Source organism: Hippoglossus hippoglossus, chromosome 13 (assembly GCF_009819705.1).
Source record: "Hippoglossus hippoglossus isolate fHipHip1 chromosome 13, fHipHip1.pri, whole genome shotgun sequence".
Classification (NCBI taxonomy): domain Eukaryota; kingdom Metazoa; phylum Chordata; class Actinopteri; order Pleuronectiformes; family Pleuronectidae; genus Hippoglossus; species Hippoglossus hippoglossus.
The window spans coordinates 5,867,923-5,888,358 of record NC_047163.1 but is presented as its reverse complement, the minus strand read 5'-3'; the positions used below and the strand labels follow the sequence as shown (position 1 = coordinate 5,888,358).

At 41.6% G+C, this 20,436-nt stretch overlaps 1 protein-coding gene across 2 annotated transcripts; it reads right to left on the bottom strand.

Annotated features, from left to right (window-relative positions):
- Positions 1–1,639: 1,639 nt before the first annotated feature.
- LOC117773349 (serine/threonine-protein kinase DCLK1-like) lies at positions 1,640–18,529 on the bottom strand. 2 transcript variants are annotated; one of them, XM_034605182.1, is made up of 17 exons: positions 18,310–18,529; positions 17,556–17,938; positions 17,001–17,347; positions 9,866–9,965; positions 9,074–9,190; positions 8,677–8,771; positions 7,889–7,976; positions 7,620–7,789; positions 7,165–7,284; positions 6,851–6,997; positions 6,229–6,362; positions 6,041–6,118; positions 5,512–5,608; positions 5,337–5,417; positions 4,921–5,034; positions 4,090–4,157; positions 3,599–3,656 (listed from the first exon to the last, which is right to left on the bottom strand). In XM_034605182.1, exons 2-17 carry the CDS (start codon positions 17,914–17,916, stop codon positions 3,599–3,601), a joined length of 2,175 nt encoding a protein of 724 aa, XP_034461073.1. In that variant the 5' UTR covers positions 17,917–17,938; positions 18,310–18,529. The 2 variants fall into 2 exon arrangements, with proteins under 2 accessions (XP_034461072.1, XP_034461073.1); XM_034605181.1 differs by lacking the exon at positions 4,090–4,157 and having other exon boundaries at positions 1,640–3,656; positions 18,310–18,528.
- Between the last annotated feature and the right edge of the window lie 1,907 nt (positions 18,530–20,436).

Genomic DNA, 20,436 nt, shown 5'->3' with positions numbered 1-20,436 from the left:
GAGATCAACTTTGGTTAAAAAAAAAAGGAAACGACCCAGTTTAAGCTTCGAAACAGACCTGGATGTACGATTTAAAGTTCCTGTATCAAACTGTGAAAAACTAAAATGTATCTTCTGTTCAAAAACATTTATACAACATTTGTATGACGGATACATGTCTCACTTTTCTAGCAACATAAATAAAGTGTAAATATGGACAGTGTAAAGATCTAAATGCTGTTAGTCTGTAGCCTTCATGTTCTAAACCTCTCAGTCACGTGAACCATGTGTAAACGTTCAAAATGGCGTCATTGCACTGCAGACGTCAGTGACACGTGTGTGCGGCCATCGTTTGCTCTTTGTTATTAACAGTGGTCCGATGTGCAAACGTGAAAAAAAACAACGTTCATTGTTAATTTGTTGTTTGATTGTCTAAATAGAAGAAAAGTCTAATTCAGTGTGAGTCTGTCGTGAAGTATTTGTTTTTGATTACCACGTCAACAGAAAATAATCAATTGTGATATTCCCATACTTACTTTAAATTTAGGACTTTTTTGTTTTATAGGACTATTTTGTTTTATTAATGGCAAAGGATTAAATTTACTTTAAAATCATAAAATGATTCAAGTGGGAAACAGTTGTTTCAGAAATCCCATCCAGAGGATTAAAGAACTGGATTCTTGGATAGTTTCTCATGACCGTTAACACGTTCGTGGTGAAGCTGTCAGACATTATTTTAAGAGAAAGTGTCATTTTTAAGACATTCTACAATTGTTACTTGTGCATCTCAACACTTTTTCAGTTTGCCCATTTTTGCACAAAACATGAGCTCGTTAATTTTAAGTATGTGAAATCATGATCCTGCTGTGACACCATGTATTGTTAAGCAATATAACGTCTGATGAGTGTTTTCAGCTGTTTGACGATGAGATGATCTAATGAGCAGTGGAAGGTTCCAAAAGGGACTGTGAGCTATTTTTGGTGAAATGAAAAAACGATTGTTTCTGTATTTAGTCGCTGAAACGAGAAGTCGGTCGCCGTGAGCCGACGATTTAAAGTGAACAAAAATATGCAAATGATTTTGAGTTTGCATTCTTATTGTCTGTTGGTGCTACGAGACAAACGCCGGACCCAGAGCTGAGGTCGTGCATGCTAACAGCCGCTGGAGCCATCGGGTTTACTTTGCTTTTCATTACTGTGAATTTATCTGTTTGACAATTCGTTGGCATCGAGAAGTGTATTTTTATTTTATTTAAGATTTTAAGATACATTAAGATTTGTTTTACCAAATAGTTTCCGCTTATGTGATAAATCAAAGTGAAGAACTAAATTGAACTGCTGTCATTTGTTGTGTTTTTTAATACAAATGAATAAACACACGAGTCTCAGGAGTTTTATTTGTTGAGTTCACGTCCTCTTAAGGATGCATGTGTTCATTTAATCTCCATAATAAAGGATGTATAACTATAGGTCAGTAAATTAATGATATACAAAGTGGAACTGAAGACATGCTCATTGTTTGATTATACTGCCATCTGCTGTGTGGCCTGGTTACTGCAGGCTGCTCCACTGACTCGCATTCTTTAATTTATGTCTTTGTCTGAACTTTGTAATTTTCCCCCTTATGAATTGAAAATAAGTGAATTGCAGTTTTTTTTTACTCATTTAAGTTTAATAACATTCTGACATTAATGGAATATGGATGAATATAATACAGCATTCACATTCTCCATCCGCTTCCACGTTAACACCGACATTCCCAGCTTTTTTCTTCGAGAACCATTTTTTCACAAACATTACATGTTTTTTTTTTAGGAGATGACGAAAAAACAACAGACAGCATCTTTGAAAACAAACACATTCCCGACGACTCACTACGACGACTTGCTCTCTGTGCTTTTTGGCAAAAAAAAACTTTAAAAGCCCTTTAAACAGCAAGTGGCGTGGGTTTTACATTTCTGTTAAAATACATTTATATATATATACGTCTTAACTCAGTTGTGCTCCGTCTCAACTGGACTGCATTCATGGAGACAGCATGTACAATGGCAACAGGAGTGGTTTCATATCTTGACAGGCGTATATCGAAGAGTAAAAGACCAGGACAACTTATCTTAGGATGCGTATTAGCAAACATGCAGGTTACAGTCTCGGATGAAAGGACGTTCACATCTATGGTTATTTGGATGAAGCGACACGTGACGCGGTCGGAGGACGAACAGGACATTCAGAATAAAAGTAGTAAAATAATGGATATTCCTGGAAGCACTGCAGTTTCACTTCTTATTCCATTGTGTGGAATGAAAATCAGTGTTGCACCATTGAGAGAGAACTGTGTCAGTTGGACAGATTCCTTTTTTTCTTTATATATCTCAAAAAAACATGTTTCATAATGTGCTCATCGGGCGGCAAACCTAATTGCACTTAAATCCACTTGTGCCAAGGCAAGTTTTTACACATGCACGTACAACCAACTACACCACACTCACACAGACATGTAACAAAACCACTTGAAATGACCCTCCTCAAGCACACGGCACCAATCAACACTCAAACATTAGTGCCCTCAAATCTCCAAGAGGAGAAGCTACTGAGTGGCCACACAGTATTTCTCCTACGGTGCAGCAGCAAGTCTTCTCAAGTTCCTGTCGACTGTTCTACGGTTTGTGCACCAGAACCTAAAGTGCCACAGCGAAGTAATCTGGATGTTAAACAGTGCAGCAGAACGGGGACTGTTGTGTTGAGAGGTTTTTTTTTTTGGCCCTTGTAACGTTTGTGTGTTCCTCAGCTAGATTGTGCAAAAAAACTCCAGAGCGGATTTACACCAGACTTAGTGGCAGGAACAGGGAGGAGGACGAGACCTGGGCCAAGACACAACACGTTAAGTTTGGGGCATGGATCTGAACAAGGATTTTCATTTCTTCCACTTTCTGTAACATTGTGGGTCTGATTGTTTTGTTGACCTTTTTTCACGGAATAAATCAAGCATGTTGATGTGTGACATTCTGTGCAGCTTGTTGTTGGGCCCGGGCGGAGATATGAGCTCTGAGTGTCATTCTAGTCACATGAGCATTTGTGTTGAAGTCAAACATGAATATTTAGAGGCAATGGTTTCAATTTTGTCTTTGTTTGTTAACAACTTCTATTAAAAAGTGCTTCATGAAGCAGGCTGTCATTCCTGTAGTACACAATACAAACCAGTAGAGGGCTCTATATTACTACTATGAACCAGTGCTTGCTGTGTTGAAATAAGGTGAAAGGAGAAATCTACTGAATATTGTTGCATGCTCTTATTCTTTGACCCAGAGGTGAACTGCTCCTCAATCTGATCGATGTATTGGTGATTAAAATTAAAGTAACTATGGCAGGAAAGAAATAAAATAGTTACAGATAAATGTGCAGTTGTTGTCAGTCAGCAGACTGAACCCAGTGATGGGTCGTCCCCGTGGCTCCAACCTCTCCACGGAGGGCTGGACGGTGCCGTGGCCTCAGAACGGAGAGACGGGGGAACGGACGGTGCCGGCAGAGCACGGGGATAAGTCTTCAGACTCTGAGGTGAGGTCGGTGGGGGAGAGGCCGCGGGAGGCACCGGAGCTGTGTGGGAAGTTGGGAGCAGACTTCACATCCTGGTGGCGTCTTCGTCTGAAAACTTGCTTCTCCTTATCAAGTGGCGTGGTCTGAGGGAGGGCGACACAGCGGCAACTGTTAGGTTCTCCGCAGGAAAACAGGAGATGAGGAGCGGCACCGACTGTTTATAGGTTAAATCTGATCAACTGCATTGGCCTCACAACTTCTTGTGACAAAGTTTAACTTCATCTATTGACACTGCAGCGTTCAACAAAACCAGGAAAAGCAACAAAAGGCAAAGAAAATAAGTAGAAAACTAGACAAACTAAAAGGAGGTGAACTGCAAGGTCAAGCGAGAGGAAACAGCCACAACACGAGTGAGATGAACGAATGTGATCAAATCTGATGAAGTAAATTAGGCCGAGGCATGAAAAGGTCTCCAGCGAGGGGCCATGAGTCAACCCCTGTGGGGGGGTGGGGGTGGGAGATGGGGACTGCCAGCACTCTGCGATGGAAGCCTATTAGCTCTATGCTGCTTCATACCTGATCCAGGACAATCCTGGATGCTGGTCCAAAGACCCTGAGCGCTGGATAGGAAAGTCCTGGTCCAGCTGAGCAGAGAGAGACGAGTGTAACTCAAAGAGTCAGTGACCGGATCTACACAACTTTACACTTTACACAGAAAACTAGAAGAGAAATGAATTCTGTAAAGTGTCAGAAACATTTTCAATTTGGCTCCAGAAAACTGAGTCCATCTGCAAAGTCGGTAAAAAGATTAGAAATGAGAATTCCCCCGACCTCACTGATGACGAAAATAATGTCGGACTTCAGAAAAAAGTTAATTATCTTTCTACCGATTTTACAAATGCAGCTCAGCTTTGAAACTAGTCAAGAAACCACATCGACTGAAACCTCGTCATTTCAGACCAACTGTATTATTTCTGAAAGTCTCCTCACAACAGTGCTGACAGTCAATCTAAAGGAGGATGAGAGCACACACACACACACACACACACACACACACACACACACACACACACACACACACACACACACACTGGAAGACACAGCAGCAGGAAGCAGTTGGATGAATGGATGTGTAAACAGAACAAAGCAGAGAAGTTGGCAGTTTTATAAATGAGACAAAAAGATGGGGAATCGGTTTGCAAGCAGACGATGCTGCCTTCAACCTCCAATAAAGAATTTAAATGAAAACCAAAGAATAGAAGAAGTTCAGGAGTTAAAGCAACTGCAACACAATTCAAAACTAAAGATATTTTCAGTTTTGAATGACGTGCCAAGCATCGACCCTCAGGCAGATTCACAAAACAAAAAGTGTAATTTACTGGTGGACCAGTGCAGAGCAGAACTCACTGTGATGACTGACACTCCTGCTGTGGTGCTGTGGAGCTTCGGTCCAGTGTTGAAGTGCTTCTTGATCTTTCCAGCCACCAGCAGCTGATGATCATTCTCTGACGCACCCTCGTCCTCGAGAAACACAAAGAAAAGAGCAAACTTCAGCGACTCCACCGCCTGCGTTACGCTTCACATGTTGTTTCTAAACTGCACTTCAAGATTCAAGATTCAAGATTCAAGAGGAATGATTGTCATTCCAGAAACATGAGGTGCACGAGAGGGAAGGAAACTAAGTACTCAGGTGTAGAGAAGCAGAAATGACCCAGAATCTAAAAACTAAGCAGAAGCAGCATATAAATAAATTGAAATAAAAACTATTTGAATGTGAACGGGTGATTCTCCTGAGAGGACTGACTCCATTCTGCTGAACTTACATTGACCCAGGGGTGTTCGAGCACCTGCGCCGCTGTGTATCTCAGCTCTGCCTCCACCTGCAGCATCCCGTTGATCAGAGTCTACAGAGACGCACGTTAGTTTACTGGTTTGACAACGTGAGACAGATTCTGATGTTTCACACTGAGGGTGGCACATGGGGAGAGAACAACAAACCTTGGCCGGGTCAGAAACATTGTCCCAGTACGCTGAAGGGAAATCCAGCTGTCCACTCAGAATGTGTTCAAACAGATCCTCCTGATCTTTATCACCGCTGGAGAAACACAAACAACACATGTATCATAGGTGTATAATGGCTTTTTTTACCTCTAGGTTACGTTTTCACATCTGTCTGTTTGTCAGCAGGATTACGCTAAAGCCACTGAACACATTTCTACTAAACTCGGTGGAGGAATGGGACATGAGTCAAAAAACAAAACATTGAATTCAGGCACAGGTTCGAAAAATCGTTTTTTCAAGGGAATAATTAATGTAACTTGATGAATATTTAGAGGACTGATATTTATGAGTGTGTGTAATTTGGTGCAGATCCAAATCTAAATCTGGGTCAAGTGACTTAAATGTGGTTTCATAATGGAGCTGTTGGGCCTGGGTGGAGGAATGGACCCTCTGAGTTGCCATTCTGCTTCTTCTTCCACTGTGGTTAAAACCTCAACCTTCTCCTGATGTAGGAGCGCATACGTACCCACGGAAAGGAGGAAATCCACACAGCAGAATGTACGTGATGACCCCAGCGGCCCAGATGTCGATCTTGAGGCCATATCTTTAATTGAAGAGGAAAATATCAGCTATCAGAGACAAAACAAAATCTGCGAGGACACAACAGTTCACAAGAATGATCGTGTCTGAGATGACACAACTGCTCTGACTCACCCCGTCTCAGCCACTATCTCTGGAGCTACGTAGGTGGGGGTGCCACACACAGTGTAGAGGGGCCCGTTCACAATGGTGGCCAAACCGAAGTCCCCGAGCTTCAGAGATTTACTGCCATCGACGTGCTCGTAAACCTGAGCGACACACACACAATAAGGGGAGGCGAGAAACATTCCCTCAATGTGGGTAAAAGTTCTGTTAATGAGCTTGATGGGACAATAAAAATCAAATTAAACTGCGTGAAGACAGACCAGCAAGAACATTCAAATCCATCTGTGGTAAGAACACAACTGCAAACACTGAAGTCATCATAACAAATAGCGACAGTACAACTAAAAACTGCAGTTGTGACCGAGTTCTCTTTGAGGTTAACATCTGGTCTGAAGTAGGAACCGTTTTCATTGATTTCAGAAACACTTGGTCTTTAATTGGAGTCTCATTGAGTTAACAGAGCAGTAATATGTCAGATTTAGGCTCCAAATGACCACAGTGACATGAAGTAAAGACCTTGTGGAGTTGTGTGCAGTAATTTCATGTCCTCATTTTCATAATTTCATTTGTGGAAGTGGAAGCTTGTACATTTGAGCTTTGGAGAACAATGGGTCTGTGGAGTCGTGCTCACCAACAGGTTTTCAGGTTTTATGTCTCTGTGGACGATGTTGAGACCGTGCAGGTACTTGATGGCACTGGCCAGGTTGAACAACATGCAGCTGGCATCTCGCTCCGTGTATTTGTTAGAGGAGGTGATGGCATCAAACAGATCGCCCCCCTGCAGAGAGAGAGAGAGAGAGAGGATGTGGGTTCAGGGGAAATCAACGTTAAGTCTATGTATCAACAAGGATCAGGAGAAATCTGTTTTTACAGACAAATATTAAATGATGTCACAAAACAGACAACTAGTAAAAAAACAAGAATAAGGACAGAACTGTGTCGTACCTTAACCAGCTCCATGACCAGATAAAGTTCGCCCTGTGTGTCCATTTCTTCAATTAAAAGCACGATGTTGGGATGTTTCACACGTCGAAGGATCGACACCTCGCTCTGGATCATGTGCTCCTGGGTAATAAAGGAATTGTAATAAGTCTAGAAACACTTGACAGTGAAAATATATACATGAATATAATATAACATTCAGTTATTTCAGAGCAGAGGTGAAAGAAAAAACATTTTCAGAAACATTTTGGGATTTTTGAATTATTTTGATACTCGTTAATCTGGAAATAAGATTTTAGTTTCAGAGGAAATGGCACCATCTACTGACCAAGGAGGAAATTCAAGAAATCCAAAACTGAACTCCATCAATATCATATGAGGAGAAGAGAAGAGAAGTGAAGTGAACAGTAATTTAAACCCAACTCGGTGGTGATATAACTGTGTGGAGGCCGACCCACCTTTCCCCTGCATTTATCTTTGCTGATGATCTTCAGGGCGAACTCTCTCCCGGTGGATTTCTCCACACACTCCCGCACCACAGCGAAGTTTCCGTCCCCTAAAGTCCTGCCCACTTTGTACCTCTCTGTAATGGAGGCTGGGACTGAAGAGTAGTCCTCCAGAGGCTCAGCTGGGGGGTCAAAATAGAAGAGGATTCATAGGTGAACTTTGAATAAAAGCCTAAACGTGTCTTTTCCCAGAATATTCACGTGTCATGCGATATCTTCACCTTCACTGCCGAGACCATCTCCTTCATCCATCGAGCTGCAAACCTTAGTGGAAGCTAAAGAGAGCGAGGAGCCACTGTGTTGAGATCCCTGGAAGGAGACACAGAGTGAGACGTGCTTCAGAGACGTCTTACATCGAGCCTGTTTGTTCCACTGTTCCAGCCTCGAGGACGCACATTGAGATCAGATAGTAAAAAGTGTGGTGAAACCTTACACTGAGCTTTTCACTGGCATAAAGTCGTGTGGTTCGAAGAGGGAGAGACATAAAAGCCCTCCGCCACTTTACCAGCCCCAGCCAGCCTTATGATTAATTAACGATGGTGGCACTGATAATTGGATTTCGCTCCCAGTTCACTGTGTGACGCAGAAACAAAATGTGCTCGTCCTTCCAGATCTTAGATAACCGCAGTGAAAATGTGCTGCTCATTCAAAACGTAGGCTACTGTAATTTCATAATACAAAAACAGCTTGTGAACAAAGTTGTTGTAAATATAAGATATTTACGTCTGTATATTTTCACCTTTTTAAGATCTTGCAGTTATATAAATACCACTTTTTATAATACTCACATATTTTGCTAGGAATTAGTCTGATGTTTATTTTATTTATTCACTCAATTAACAACATTTTCATTTACAGTAATTCCATGTCACTATAATAGTTTTAAACATTATTAATGGAGGAAGATAATTATTTAAGTCCTTGACGCGGCCTATTTGGTACAATAAGGTTTATAAAAATCAATCTTTGAGAAGTTAAACTTATTTATAGGAACATCGATGTTTATTACCTGTCGTCTTCGGAGGCTGGCTGGACTGGTCGGAGAGGGACTGGGAGACTTCCCAGATCGAGGAGTGGAGAACTGACTTCCTCCAGTGCCGTTCGCTATCAGTTAAACAGAAATCAGCATCATGAAGATGTACATCGATATATACCGTGCATATGTAAACATCTAAAGAAATACTGAAGCTTAAGGACAGAACTATATTCTCTGTGTCGTCGCACATCTGTGTTTTTCTATCTCTCTGAGGACATAATGCATTTCTCAGCCTCTAACCAAAACAATCACAAAACAATCACAGGTCAATGTTTTCCACCAACCAGTTCTCTAACCCGATTCTGACCCTCAGACCTAAAACCAGGTCTTAACCCTCAAACAGACCAGGAAGTGAGAAAACAGCACCTACCTGAACCAGTGGATGAAGGAGACTTGCTCCTGCGGGACCACCCCCCACTTTTTGGGGAAATGCGACCCGTAATGGAGGGGAGCCGCCCGTATGATATAGACTTTGCAACCCTGCATTCTGTAACAGAAAGAAAGAGTAAGATACATGAAAAAAGGTAAAGAAGGATGGCTATGCTTGGCCTCTTTCTTTCTTTCTTTCTTTCTTTCTATCTATCTATATATCAAGCAGTCGTTTTGAGTCTGTGACAGTTTGAGGTTCTGGGTTTGTTTCAGTAAATACAACATCATTAATAGGGGACTATTTTCTCTCTGGTACATTAGTCTAAACCCACAGAGCCACAAACTGTGAGTGATGACACCTGCTTTGTCCTGGAGAGCACATATATTAAAACACACACACACACACACACACACACACACACACACACACACACACACACACACACACACACACACACACACACACACACACACACACACACACACACACACACTAAACAACAAGCTTAAACTAGGTCAGCTAGGACCTTGGTTTAATATGAAGTAAATCTGTTTTCCAGTCTTGTTATAGTCCGAATCCTCACTACACACATATGCTACACACAAGCACAAATATTTCACGTTGTTTCACGTTGGGATTATTCAGTGTTTACTTGAGTTTAATAAATAAAAGCAATGTCATGTGTCGCCCCAGCAGCCAACAACACAGACAGACCAAAGAATCCTGGGAGCTTTAGAGCCACGTCCTCCCCACTGAGTGATTCACGCCTCGTATAAATGAAAGTCCACTCACCACCTTCATCCAGGTTGAAGTCATCCTGGTAACGGAACTTCTCGGGGCCACAAGCAAAGAATATATCATCTTCCCCGAAGAAGTCCTGAAGACAGGTAACCTGGGGAACATTCAGATGTCAGTTGTCTTTTTTTAAATCTAGGAACTGTTTTATTTTGAAATGTAACAGAAGTTGGGGAAATCTCAGATATAGAAATTATACAAATGTACTTATTACTTCTGATCATAATCCTTCAGGCCATATCAGTGTACAAGAGAGAATCATGAAAGAAAATACCACTGGATTAAATAATAATGGAGTTGAGCAGACACTCTGAAACTGCATGTTCATAATTGCCAGAGTACAAAGGGGAAATGAATTGTGTGAGCAGCACGTGAATAATGGCATTAACATCTCTTCAGCCCGGCTGAAAGTAAACGTGTCTCTAGGGTAACTACTAAAAAAAGATGAGCTCCTTTTAAACCTGGATTAAATTCAGTACAGTCACAGTGACAATGTCCTCGCTGGTCATTTGAGTGTCTTCGTCCCCAGTGAGAGATTACGTTAATTGTCCTCTATAGTCCAGGAAGAGGTTTTTATTACCAATCACATCAAGACACACAAACATAAATAAATAAACTAGATCTTTTAGCCCAAATCTGATGGAACATGAAGTATTAAAATCGTGTTTCCTGGTCAGAGATTAAATTTGACCTTAATCCAAAACACTAATTTGCCGGTCAACACATTTTTTCTGTCTTGATAATAACTGAGAAATGATAATAAATGATTTTCTTTGAAGCTTTTCTACAAAGACAAACAGGACGACAACATCCGCTGCTCTCATTATAACAGGAGCCCATCTCAGTGGATGTCATAAATAAATGAAGAAGCTGATGGTGTCCTGACCTTCCTCTCAAAAGGCGTATTGATATGCTTAACTACAGCTGAGTGCCAGAGGATGGAGACTTCTTCATTTCCTGAGCCGAGAGGTTAACTCAGCAAAACGTCTGTCAACAAACATGTGATTTAAAACTATTATTCATTAAGTGGACATGTGTTTTATGTGAAATTGGCTTCTAAGCTTGATGTTACTGATTATAAATTATAGGAGGATGTTTATTTTAAGGCCATTTTGAAATGCTAGATGTTGCTATTGAGTAAATAATCCAGGATTGTTGCCTAATACCTCACGATTGAGTTTTTATGATGTAATCACGGTTTGGAAAACTGAAATCTGAACAAAGACAAAGACCAACAGCAGAAATACTATATACATTATTGAGTGTCTCATTAAGAACCATGCAGAGTTCAGCATGAGTTTAATGTGATGACTTAAGCGCTGAGGACAAGAAAACCAACACAGTCTATAAACTGCCCTCCAACCATATTTCTAATATCATGTGTTAATGTTCTCATCTCTATTGTACAGATCTCATTACTAAGAAGAAATATACACTTTAAAACTAGAACATATCATATTCAGTTTCAATAAACTTCCTCTAAAATGTTGAAAGGGTTGAAATGTTGGATTACCTCAGCAAAGAAGATGAATCATTCAGTAAAAAACATCCAAACAGTTAAAGGTCATTCAGATATGAAATCTTAAAATAAACATCGAGCACAGAGGTGGGGGGGGGGGTTAACATGGATGATTTCTCTGACAGCCCCTGCCCCCAATCCCTCCGATAAAACGAGAGAGAGAGAGAGGGATCCCAAGAGGGATGAGACCCCCACAGCCGTTGCCAAGGAGACGAGACGGAAGCTGAGTTAGAGACGATGAGAGGGACACGACTGCTTTAAGATCAGATCCTTATCTGGAGCACGGAGCTGCAGACAACAGAATAATATCACCATCAGTCCGGGCAAGATGAATAACAGAATAACAGAGCATCTTGTCTGTGGGACACTGTGTTCGAATCTGGCCTCAGACCTTTTGTTGAAGTCAGCATGGTAACTCCTCCCCCACTCTCTTAGAACTTAAGCCACATGAAATACAATAAAATGAACCAAAATGACCAATCTGACATTATTCCATGACAGGATCATGAAAACCGAGATGATAGACAATAGCTTCTAACTTATCTAAAAACTGTGTCCAGGTTAAGAGCGACAAAATATGGATTGTGTGTATTTTAAGTCAAATTTCGGTCACTGATTTCATTAGAGCCACTCTATTAATTCAAAATATTTCTTCTACTAGGTTGTGGGCAACGTGAAACCTCAGGTGGAACAGCATAACTGGAGAAAATCATGAGTGTGATCCTTCATATTGATTACTTCTGCCTCCTTGCTCGGTGACACAGCAGTTCCATGAGGTCTACCATCCCCCGAACCACCCACACCCACACCCACAACCTCCAGCCAACAACCCCCAGCCAACAGCCACCAGCCACCAGCCCCCTTATGGTCCCGGCTGCAGCATCCAGTGTAAATATTGATCCGTCAGGTTCTTATCTGTGAATTCTGCGAGTACAAGCATTGTTTCCTGAAATCCAGTCCAAAGAAAACACAATGGGAGGTATGCATGCTACAGAAAACTGATCAATCTCCGTCATGGTGGAGACAATAGATTACACAACCTGAGGTGGAGCAGCTGGAGCTCTCCAGGGTGCTGCATCTTCCCCCCCTTCATTTGGAGACTGAACATAGCAGCCACTCACTCAATGTGCCGTCCAGAAACGTGATTCATCTTCACGTGTTCCAGTTCCATAGAAAACATGCTTTACTTTTTTTTAACCGTTGTAATAATTCCTTTTCTGGAATCAAGGGTCAATTTCCTGCTGTAATTTACTTTATATGTACAAACTCAAGTGTCCAGTAGGAAGAAGAGACGCTATAAAACTGTTTATTTATCGTCACGGACACGATCCAAGACTAATATTAGTTCTGCTGTAAAAAACGGTGACATTAACTGCAGTAGTAAAGACCAATGAGTTATAGCTTCCTTAATAAGAACAATTCAGCACCATCCATGATGCTGACATCTGAACGGACACACAAACGACCCAAGCACACATTAAAATACATATTTAAAATATTCCTTAACATTACATCTTAGAATTGAGTTACTTTATTTATTACCTCTGCCACAGAGGTCTGTTTGCTTGTTGGTTTGATTGTTTTTTAAACAAGATTATGCAAAAACTACTTGGTGGAAGGATGGGACATGGGTCAGGGAAGAACTCACTAAATTTGGTGTGAATCCATATCAAGGGGCAGATCCAGGATTTTTTTGTATCTCTTTCTTTAGCATTGTGAGACAGGGTGTTTTGATTTCCCTGGAAATAATTCATGGATCTTAAAGAAAAATAAAACCTACCAAGAGTTCAAAAAGACTTAATGGATCAGTGTGTAGAATTTAGTGAAATCTAGTGGTGAAGGTGCATGTTGCAGCTGAATTACCCTCACCTCACCCTCCCCTTCCAAAGGAGGAGAACCTGTGGTCGCCTTCAGTTGTCATAAAAACTCAAAAGGTGTTTAGTTTGTCCAGTCTGGGCTACTGTAAAAAACATGGCTGCCTCCATAGAGAGGATCCAATCCAGATGTAAATATAAAGTATTTAAATATAAAGGTTCCATTCTAGGTTAAAGAAAACCACAATTCGTACAATTTAGATGAAACACACTAGTGAAAACATCATTAGGATTATTTTATATTCAATTTCTACCAATAGATCCCTTTCACCTAAATCTAACACACTGGACCTTTAAGAGTTAAATGCAGACCTTATATACTGTGTCTCTTATTAACGTAGCTCACAGTACTCGCTTCTGACATTCTGTTAAGTTTCAGCAGTACCAACTTTAGCTCAAGCACATTTTGAGGATGGCAGAGAACGTGTCCTCTCTTCACTGGAAGCAGTGAGATACTGAGCAAGTCACTGTGCTGTGTTTAAAAGCCGAGTCACAGCAGGAGGTGAGAGAAAAGCCAGGGAGCCTCACTTTATCTTTCATCCTTCTTCCTCCCCTTTAGTTACAGCGAGAGGTTTAAAAATGGCAGGGTTTGAAAATGAGATTCTCTCAAAACCAAAAAGCAATAGTTAATAATTTAAACAGCAGTGTATTTCTTAAATTAGACAGCATTTACAAAGTAAGACCTTACAGTTGTACCCAAAGATAATCCATCATCTCTGAATACTATCTTTGTCCTAAAGCAAAAAAACAAATGTCTACTTTTAAGTGAACGTCACATTAACTGTTAATTTAAAATCAGTCCGTGAAACAATTGATTGTCTGAGACGAGCACTGTGCCGACAGGACGTCTGCAACACGAGCAGAGAACCACGGTTAGACTCATTACGGGCACATGCAGGCAAAACCAAGAAACGGCCCAGTCAAGGTCAACGTGAAGAAGTGATTTGTAAAACCTAAGCTAGCTTCTGTCCCATAAATCTCATCCACCTCCTCCCTGTATCTCCTTTCTGAAGCACAAAATGGGCCGTTCGTCACATTTACTGACGCATCTCCTGCTCTCCTGCACTGATGTGGAGCCAGGCCCTGTCCTCTGGAGGCTGTTGACATCTATCTCAACAGGAGCCGTTGACTCCGCATGATGCAGAGATGTTAGTGGTTTGCATAATACAATTACAGTGCGGAGACACATCCATTACAGTGGGGATTTAAATGCCATAGGCTAAGTCTCCTCGGACCTACTCAGTCATGCAAATACCCTCCGCTCCATCCCATTCAAACCAGCAGGATCACACCAGGCCTTGGCATGTTTTCAAAGGGCCTCCTCCGCAGGGCGCCCGTTTCTCACAGTTTTCCATCGTGTGGTTGTGCTAGTGCGGGTTAATGTTGATTTTTTTTCATCTTCATAAGCAGCTTTAGTAAAGTTTAGCCAATACCTACGTACTTGGTAAGAGTTAAAAGTGACTCTCGTGGCAGAACACCATGACTCAGCAGGATGGATGGTTCACAGCCATAAAGCAGAACCCCCCCGCTGAGCCAATCCACTAATAGAATCATATGAGTCAAAAACAGAGAAGTCGGGAGGGATGTGACTGCCTGAGAATATCATCCATCTTAAAATCTTAATGTTTAAACAATAGCAAATTATCAGCTGTACTATTTTAAGTAAATAGATGAGCTAATAAAGGTTAGTTTGAATTTTTACTCACTGAACATGTGTATATAACAAACTTTCAATTTGGATTAATCGTTTTTTCGCAGTCAATTGTTTACTTGAATTATCTATTTCAACAGTTTCTCTGTCTCGGGACCAAATGCACGAGGACGTCATTTAGGAAAATGTTAAACTCCAACAGGCCCTCGATGCCAGTAGGTACTGTAGTTATTTGGCCATCTGGAGTCAGGTCAAAAAGAATAAAACTAGAGCACGGAGATTAACAGTAGATCATTAGCAGGAGAAGATGACATTAAAATCCCTAAACTGAACAAACAATGGGATATAGCAAACGAGTCCCTGACACAGCAAACAGGACGTCTATTTCTGATCCAGTGAAATGCCATGTCCGTTTTATGATTCCTAAATAATAATTCTGAGGATTTGTGAAGGCAGATGTGTTTGTCGGTGAAAAAAATCCACCAACTGTTCCCTGAAAGGCTCCGATCCTGAGATTACAGCTCAGCCATGTGCTCCATCTTCCTGCTACGTGTGTAATAAGGCCGACAGACCGAGCACCACACTACACCTACAGTCCTGACATCACTACTGCACCGCTCAGCCGCAGAGGCTGTTCCTTAGCAACCGGCTCGGGAAACCATGTCACCATAGAAACCATGAGAAGAAAAAAATAAGAGATTTGATAATACAGAGTGCAGGTGATAAGAGTTTATGAAGAGGCTTGGAGCTGAAGTTGAGAGCTGGTTATTTCTGTGAGGTTGCTTGTTGTTGATCCTTATCAGTCCATAAAGACACCCCCCCCCCCCACACACACACACACAACAATCGCGATAGGTACAATGTGATGTGAAAAAAATTCACTTACCAACATTTTTTTACCGAGTAATGAATACTGTTGTTAAAGTTGATCTGGTTCAAACCCACTAAGTGAATATTATCCAGTTAATAATGTGCCAGTAGGAATATGAGATGGAGTCCTAGAAACCCATTTCTCGTAATACATTTAGCAAATGCTCCCAGTTGACTTTGACTCTACTGGGATGTCTCAGTGTCTCATTGGGTAAAGGAGGAAACTCTCAGAGACGTGAACGAGGAGCTGAACAGGCCACCTTGGGTTATTCTCTAATGTGCACTAAGTCAGGTTTGTTTCCTTCTTTTGTCTTTGCTTTATAAATATATATAAAGTGTAGTTGAGTTAAAGACGGACAGCAGGAAAGTTTTACATCCCAAATAACTTTCACCACAGCCAAATGAACGTAGGCACTGCATCAGCTACACTATGAACACAAAGGTTGTGCCCATCTCCTTTGACTTCTGTCCAACAAAAGCTTCCTTGCATCCTCTCCACTTGTGAGCAATTAATGCACCAGTGGTGGAGAACGGGGGCCTCAGATAATGGCATTCGCTCAGGTACAGAGCACTTAGTGCTTTTGTTTGAAATATGCATCATGTGAATACAATGTGCAGGTTATGGATATATCAAAATAACAGTTGCCATATCTATGTAATTTAAAAAAAAGGTAAAGTATGTCAATAAAGAACCGTGATGCTACAGTAATATGCATCAGCCTTCACATCCTATCCTCCAGACATGAGAGAAAAGGTTTGTTTGAATCAGCCCTTCATCTTTTGTGAAAGTGAAATGTTACAATTACTATTCCAAATTGTCTTGTTGCAAACTCAAAATAATCAAAATTCTCAGATGCATGTAAGATTAATGTCAGCCACGAATGTGCAACCAAGCCTCACCTTTATCATCGGATTTATCCAAATATACAAAGAGTAGTTTGTGACTTTTTAAAGTTAAGTCTGTTCCTTCTTTAACTGATGCACAGTATATTTTTATGTACCTTATGCTGTTTCTATAAAACTTAATACGAGGTGTGTACTTCATATTCACCACAATGTGTTGCATGTTGCATGTTTTCTTGTGATTTACAATATCTAGACTTGTTTTAATATAAATTATAGGAATACAACTGAAGGCTATTTTGAATGATCTCTGAAAAACAAGTGAACAGATGTGAGGATCTCATAAGCAGCCTGAAGAAGGATGAATGGACCTACCATCTTGCCGTCAACAGTAAACAGCCTTTTGACGACTCCAGACTCCATCTTAACGGCGTCTGTGATGTCGGTCATGACTTGCTCAAAGGAGTGTGCGGTCTTCTTGTTTAGAAGGACCCGTATGGCCTTGCGAGGCTTCACTCCACTGCGGACGATGGTTACCAGCTTGGGCTTTATGAAGTCTTTGTTCTCTCTAGTTTCTGGGCTTCCCGCCTTGGTGCTACCCAGGGAGGAAGGGTCCCGGACGACCCCGGCAGTCCGAGCACCAACTGACCAGTTGGGGTTTACATTCCTGGTGTATTCCAGCATCTTAAAGGGCTCTATGGACGCACACACATAGCTCTCTCCTGCCGAGGAACAATAAACATTAGTAGAGTTTCTACTTGCTCACAAACAAAAGCAACGACACAAATGAGAGATGATCACAGGACAGTGCAGCACTGGATATTTTGTTCTCACCAGAATTAGCTTCTGATTTTGTTGTAGTTTTCGACTCCACCTGATCTCGAACTAAATGTGGAAGGAAAACGTATCAACATTCAGAACACTGCTCACCTTCCACCAGCTGGTCCATGCTGGTGATCTTCGTCATCCCATCGATGGTGTATATGGTCCTCACCCCTTGGGGCAGGTTGACGTTGTCGGACAGAGCCCTTGTGAGGTCGGCCAGCAGAGCTTCTATGGACCTGAATCTCTCCTGAGAAATGGCATAAACAATCCCTTTGAAGTAGCGGTCCCCGTTGCGGTAGAAGCGGATCTTCTTGGCCTTCTTCTCCGTGCTCAGTGCCTGCAGGGTCCTGGTCCTGTAGAGGCTGCAGTGGGCGCTGTGCGTGGGACTGGGGAGCCCGTTCCCTCGTGAGCCCCTTCGGGTGTACCTCAGAGCCTTGTCCCGCTCATCGAAGTGCTCCAGCTCCATGACTGTGCAGTGCTATCACACCCTGAATAATACAAAAGAGGATGCTCTCTATATGAGTAATCTCTTTCATTTTAAACTGCAGTGCACATTACGAGCAATCAGGCTCTCCACACTCTCCTGATACAAGCTCTGATGCTGCTAATGCTGCAAGTACATGCGTTATGGGAAGTAACATGTCACACCCATTTCATGCTGGTTGTGTATCAATTCAACCTTTACAGCAAAGCTATTCACATGCATGAGTGTAGCCTTAGCAGTGAATAATGCACAACACAAACAATATAAACCTGTTCAAGGATCTTGGCTGGAAGCAGATTGTAATAGATTTCCAATAAAAAAAGAAAAACGCTACAGAACATGTAGATTTTCTTGTTTTGCTGCAGTGGCTCTTACCTTTGAGGTGAGGACAGATGGAAATCGAACGTGTGTCTGCAGGTGCAACTTGTCTCAATGAATCATTTACTCGCTGGATGCCTCTCTGGATGAACCATGCGTCCCTTTGTTGCCCCTGTGATGGTTCTCTGCTGCTCTGCCGTGTGCTCACATGCAGAGAGGAGGCAGGGCTGGAGCCGGTGTCCTCCACCCTCCCTCCCTCTCTCCTCCCTCCCCTGCTCCTCTGCCATTGCAGTGATTTACACCGGACCGTTTGGGTGTCAGCGCTGCTCGTGCACGGTGCGCAGAGAGAGACAGCGCGCACTCGAGGAAACCTCCGCGTACATGTGAGGTGTTTTACTTATTCGTGAATTAATTAATCAATTAAAAAAGCCAATTATCACCATTTAGCAATTAGCCCACAACCACAGACAGGCGGTTAATTAACTAGATTTTTTTATTATATCATTTTTGTTATAGTGTTAATGTTTTAATAAAATGTTTTTATTTGTATCTATGTTTTATGTAAAGCAAATATGCTATACAAATAAAGTGTATTATTATTAGTAGTAGTAGTAGTAGTATTAAAGCAACCTCTGGCTAATGTTTCCATAGTTTCCGGTTGTACTGGCAGATGTTGTTGCACAGTTCACCATAGCAACAAAAGTTGCAAAGCATTAGCAGTACGCTAATGTTAGCTAGCAAAACTGGCTATTAGCTATGGTGGCTGAGAGAGGTCCATGCACTGCGAATTAAGAAAACAACTTATTCAATTCCACGACACGTGCTGCAAATAAAGAAAACTACATCGGAAATGTTTCTAGGCGACACAAAAAAGTGATGAACCAGTAGTTCAGTGCTTTGTGAAGTTCCATCACCGCTGACGAGTAGCAGACCTCGATAACTTCAGAAAGTGTTACGTGGTTTCTTCTGCACTCGTACGTAATTCACAATCGTCATCAATATCTACTGTTATACTTCAAAAAGTCTCTGCTTGCAGGAAAAAATAATCATGGAGAAAGTCTTAGGACACATTCCAATTTTTGTGGCTGTCAGCAATTTGATTTTTGTTCCCCAACATGATGCAAACAATTACTTGTTTATGTGGCATTTGTCCAGCTGGCCGGCTGAAGCCATAATTTACTTTACACTTTGGAAGGTTGTTTTCAAGTCCCAGGTTTTAAAAGAGGTTTTAAAATACTGGACAAACTTGTGGCTTATAGAAAAGTTGACTGACCTTTTCTTCTTTTCACAACTTCTAATTGAAGATCAGTATCTGTTTGCACTGTGTTTTTTTTGTTGTTGAATAATTTGAGTTTGAAGCTTAAGTCTAGATTTACTCTGTAAACATTCCTGTCAGAAATGTAACCTGGGATTTTAGGACAGCACCTTCAAAGCTCTTCGAGTCTCTCACTAAATGTCTTTGTGGACAAAGTTGGGTACAAATTATTTCAAGAGATGTGAGACTTTCTTTTCGTTCTTATGAGGAAGAAAAACTGGCCTCAGGCTTGACTAATTCCACATTGTGTTATCAAAGCAACTGAAATGTGAGTATCTGCTCAAATGCATGTGTTTCATGTCATAATCCTGATTTGAAGAATGAGGTAAGAGTTGTCATTTTATTAACAATTATCCTGTCGTCGCCTGTCTGGCCTTCTGCCCTTTGTCAACTGGTTAGACACAGCAGCAACAGTAGAGCTCACTGCGAGGTACATGACTTTCAGGATTTAATATCTTCTTTTCTACAGGTTAATAAAGCCCTTAAAGAAAATAGAGAGCGGCTTGAGGAAAGAGACCACAGGAAAAAATGGCTGCTGTGTTAATCTGTTAACGTACTATTTCATTTCTCCGAGAGATGCACTCAGCAGCAGAACTGTAAACAAGAAAACCAGCCATCTTTCCCAGTAACTAATCGCCTGACAATGGATCCAATGCTTCCCACAGCTGAGGGCCTGACCACAGTGCCCGCTTCGCCAATACTGGTGGACGAATGGGCCGCTCCCTGGGGACGAATGCTGCCAGGGTGCCAGGATCAATGACTCTCTGCCTCGTTTCAGTCTGTGGAAAATAACTGGAGGAACCAAACAAGTCATTTTTACATCAGCAATGATGAGGCGCTTTTCTTTTTTTCCCCCACACCCATGCTGG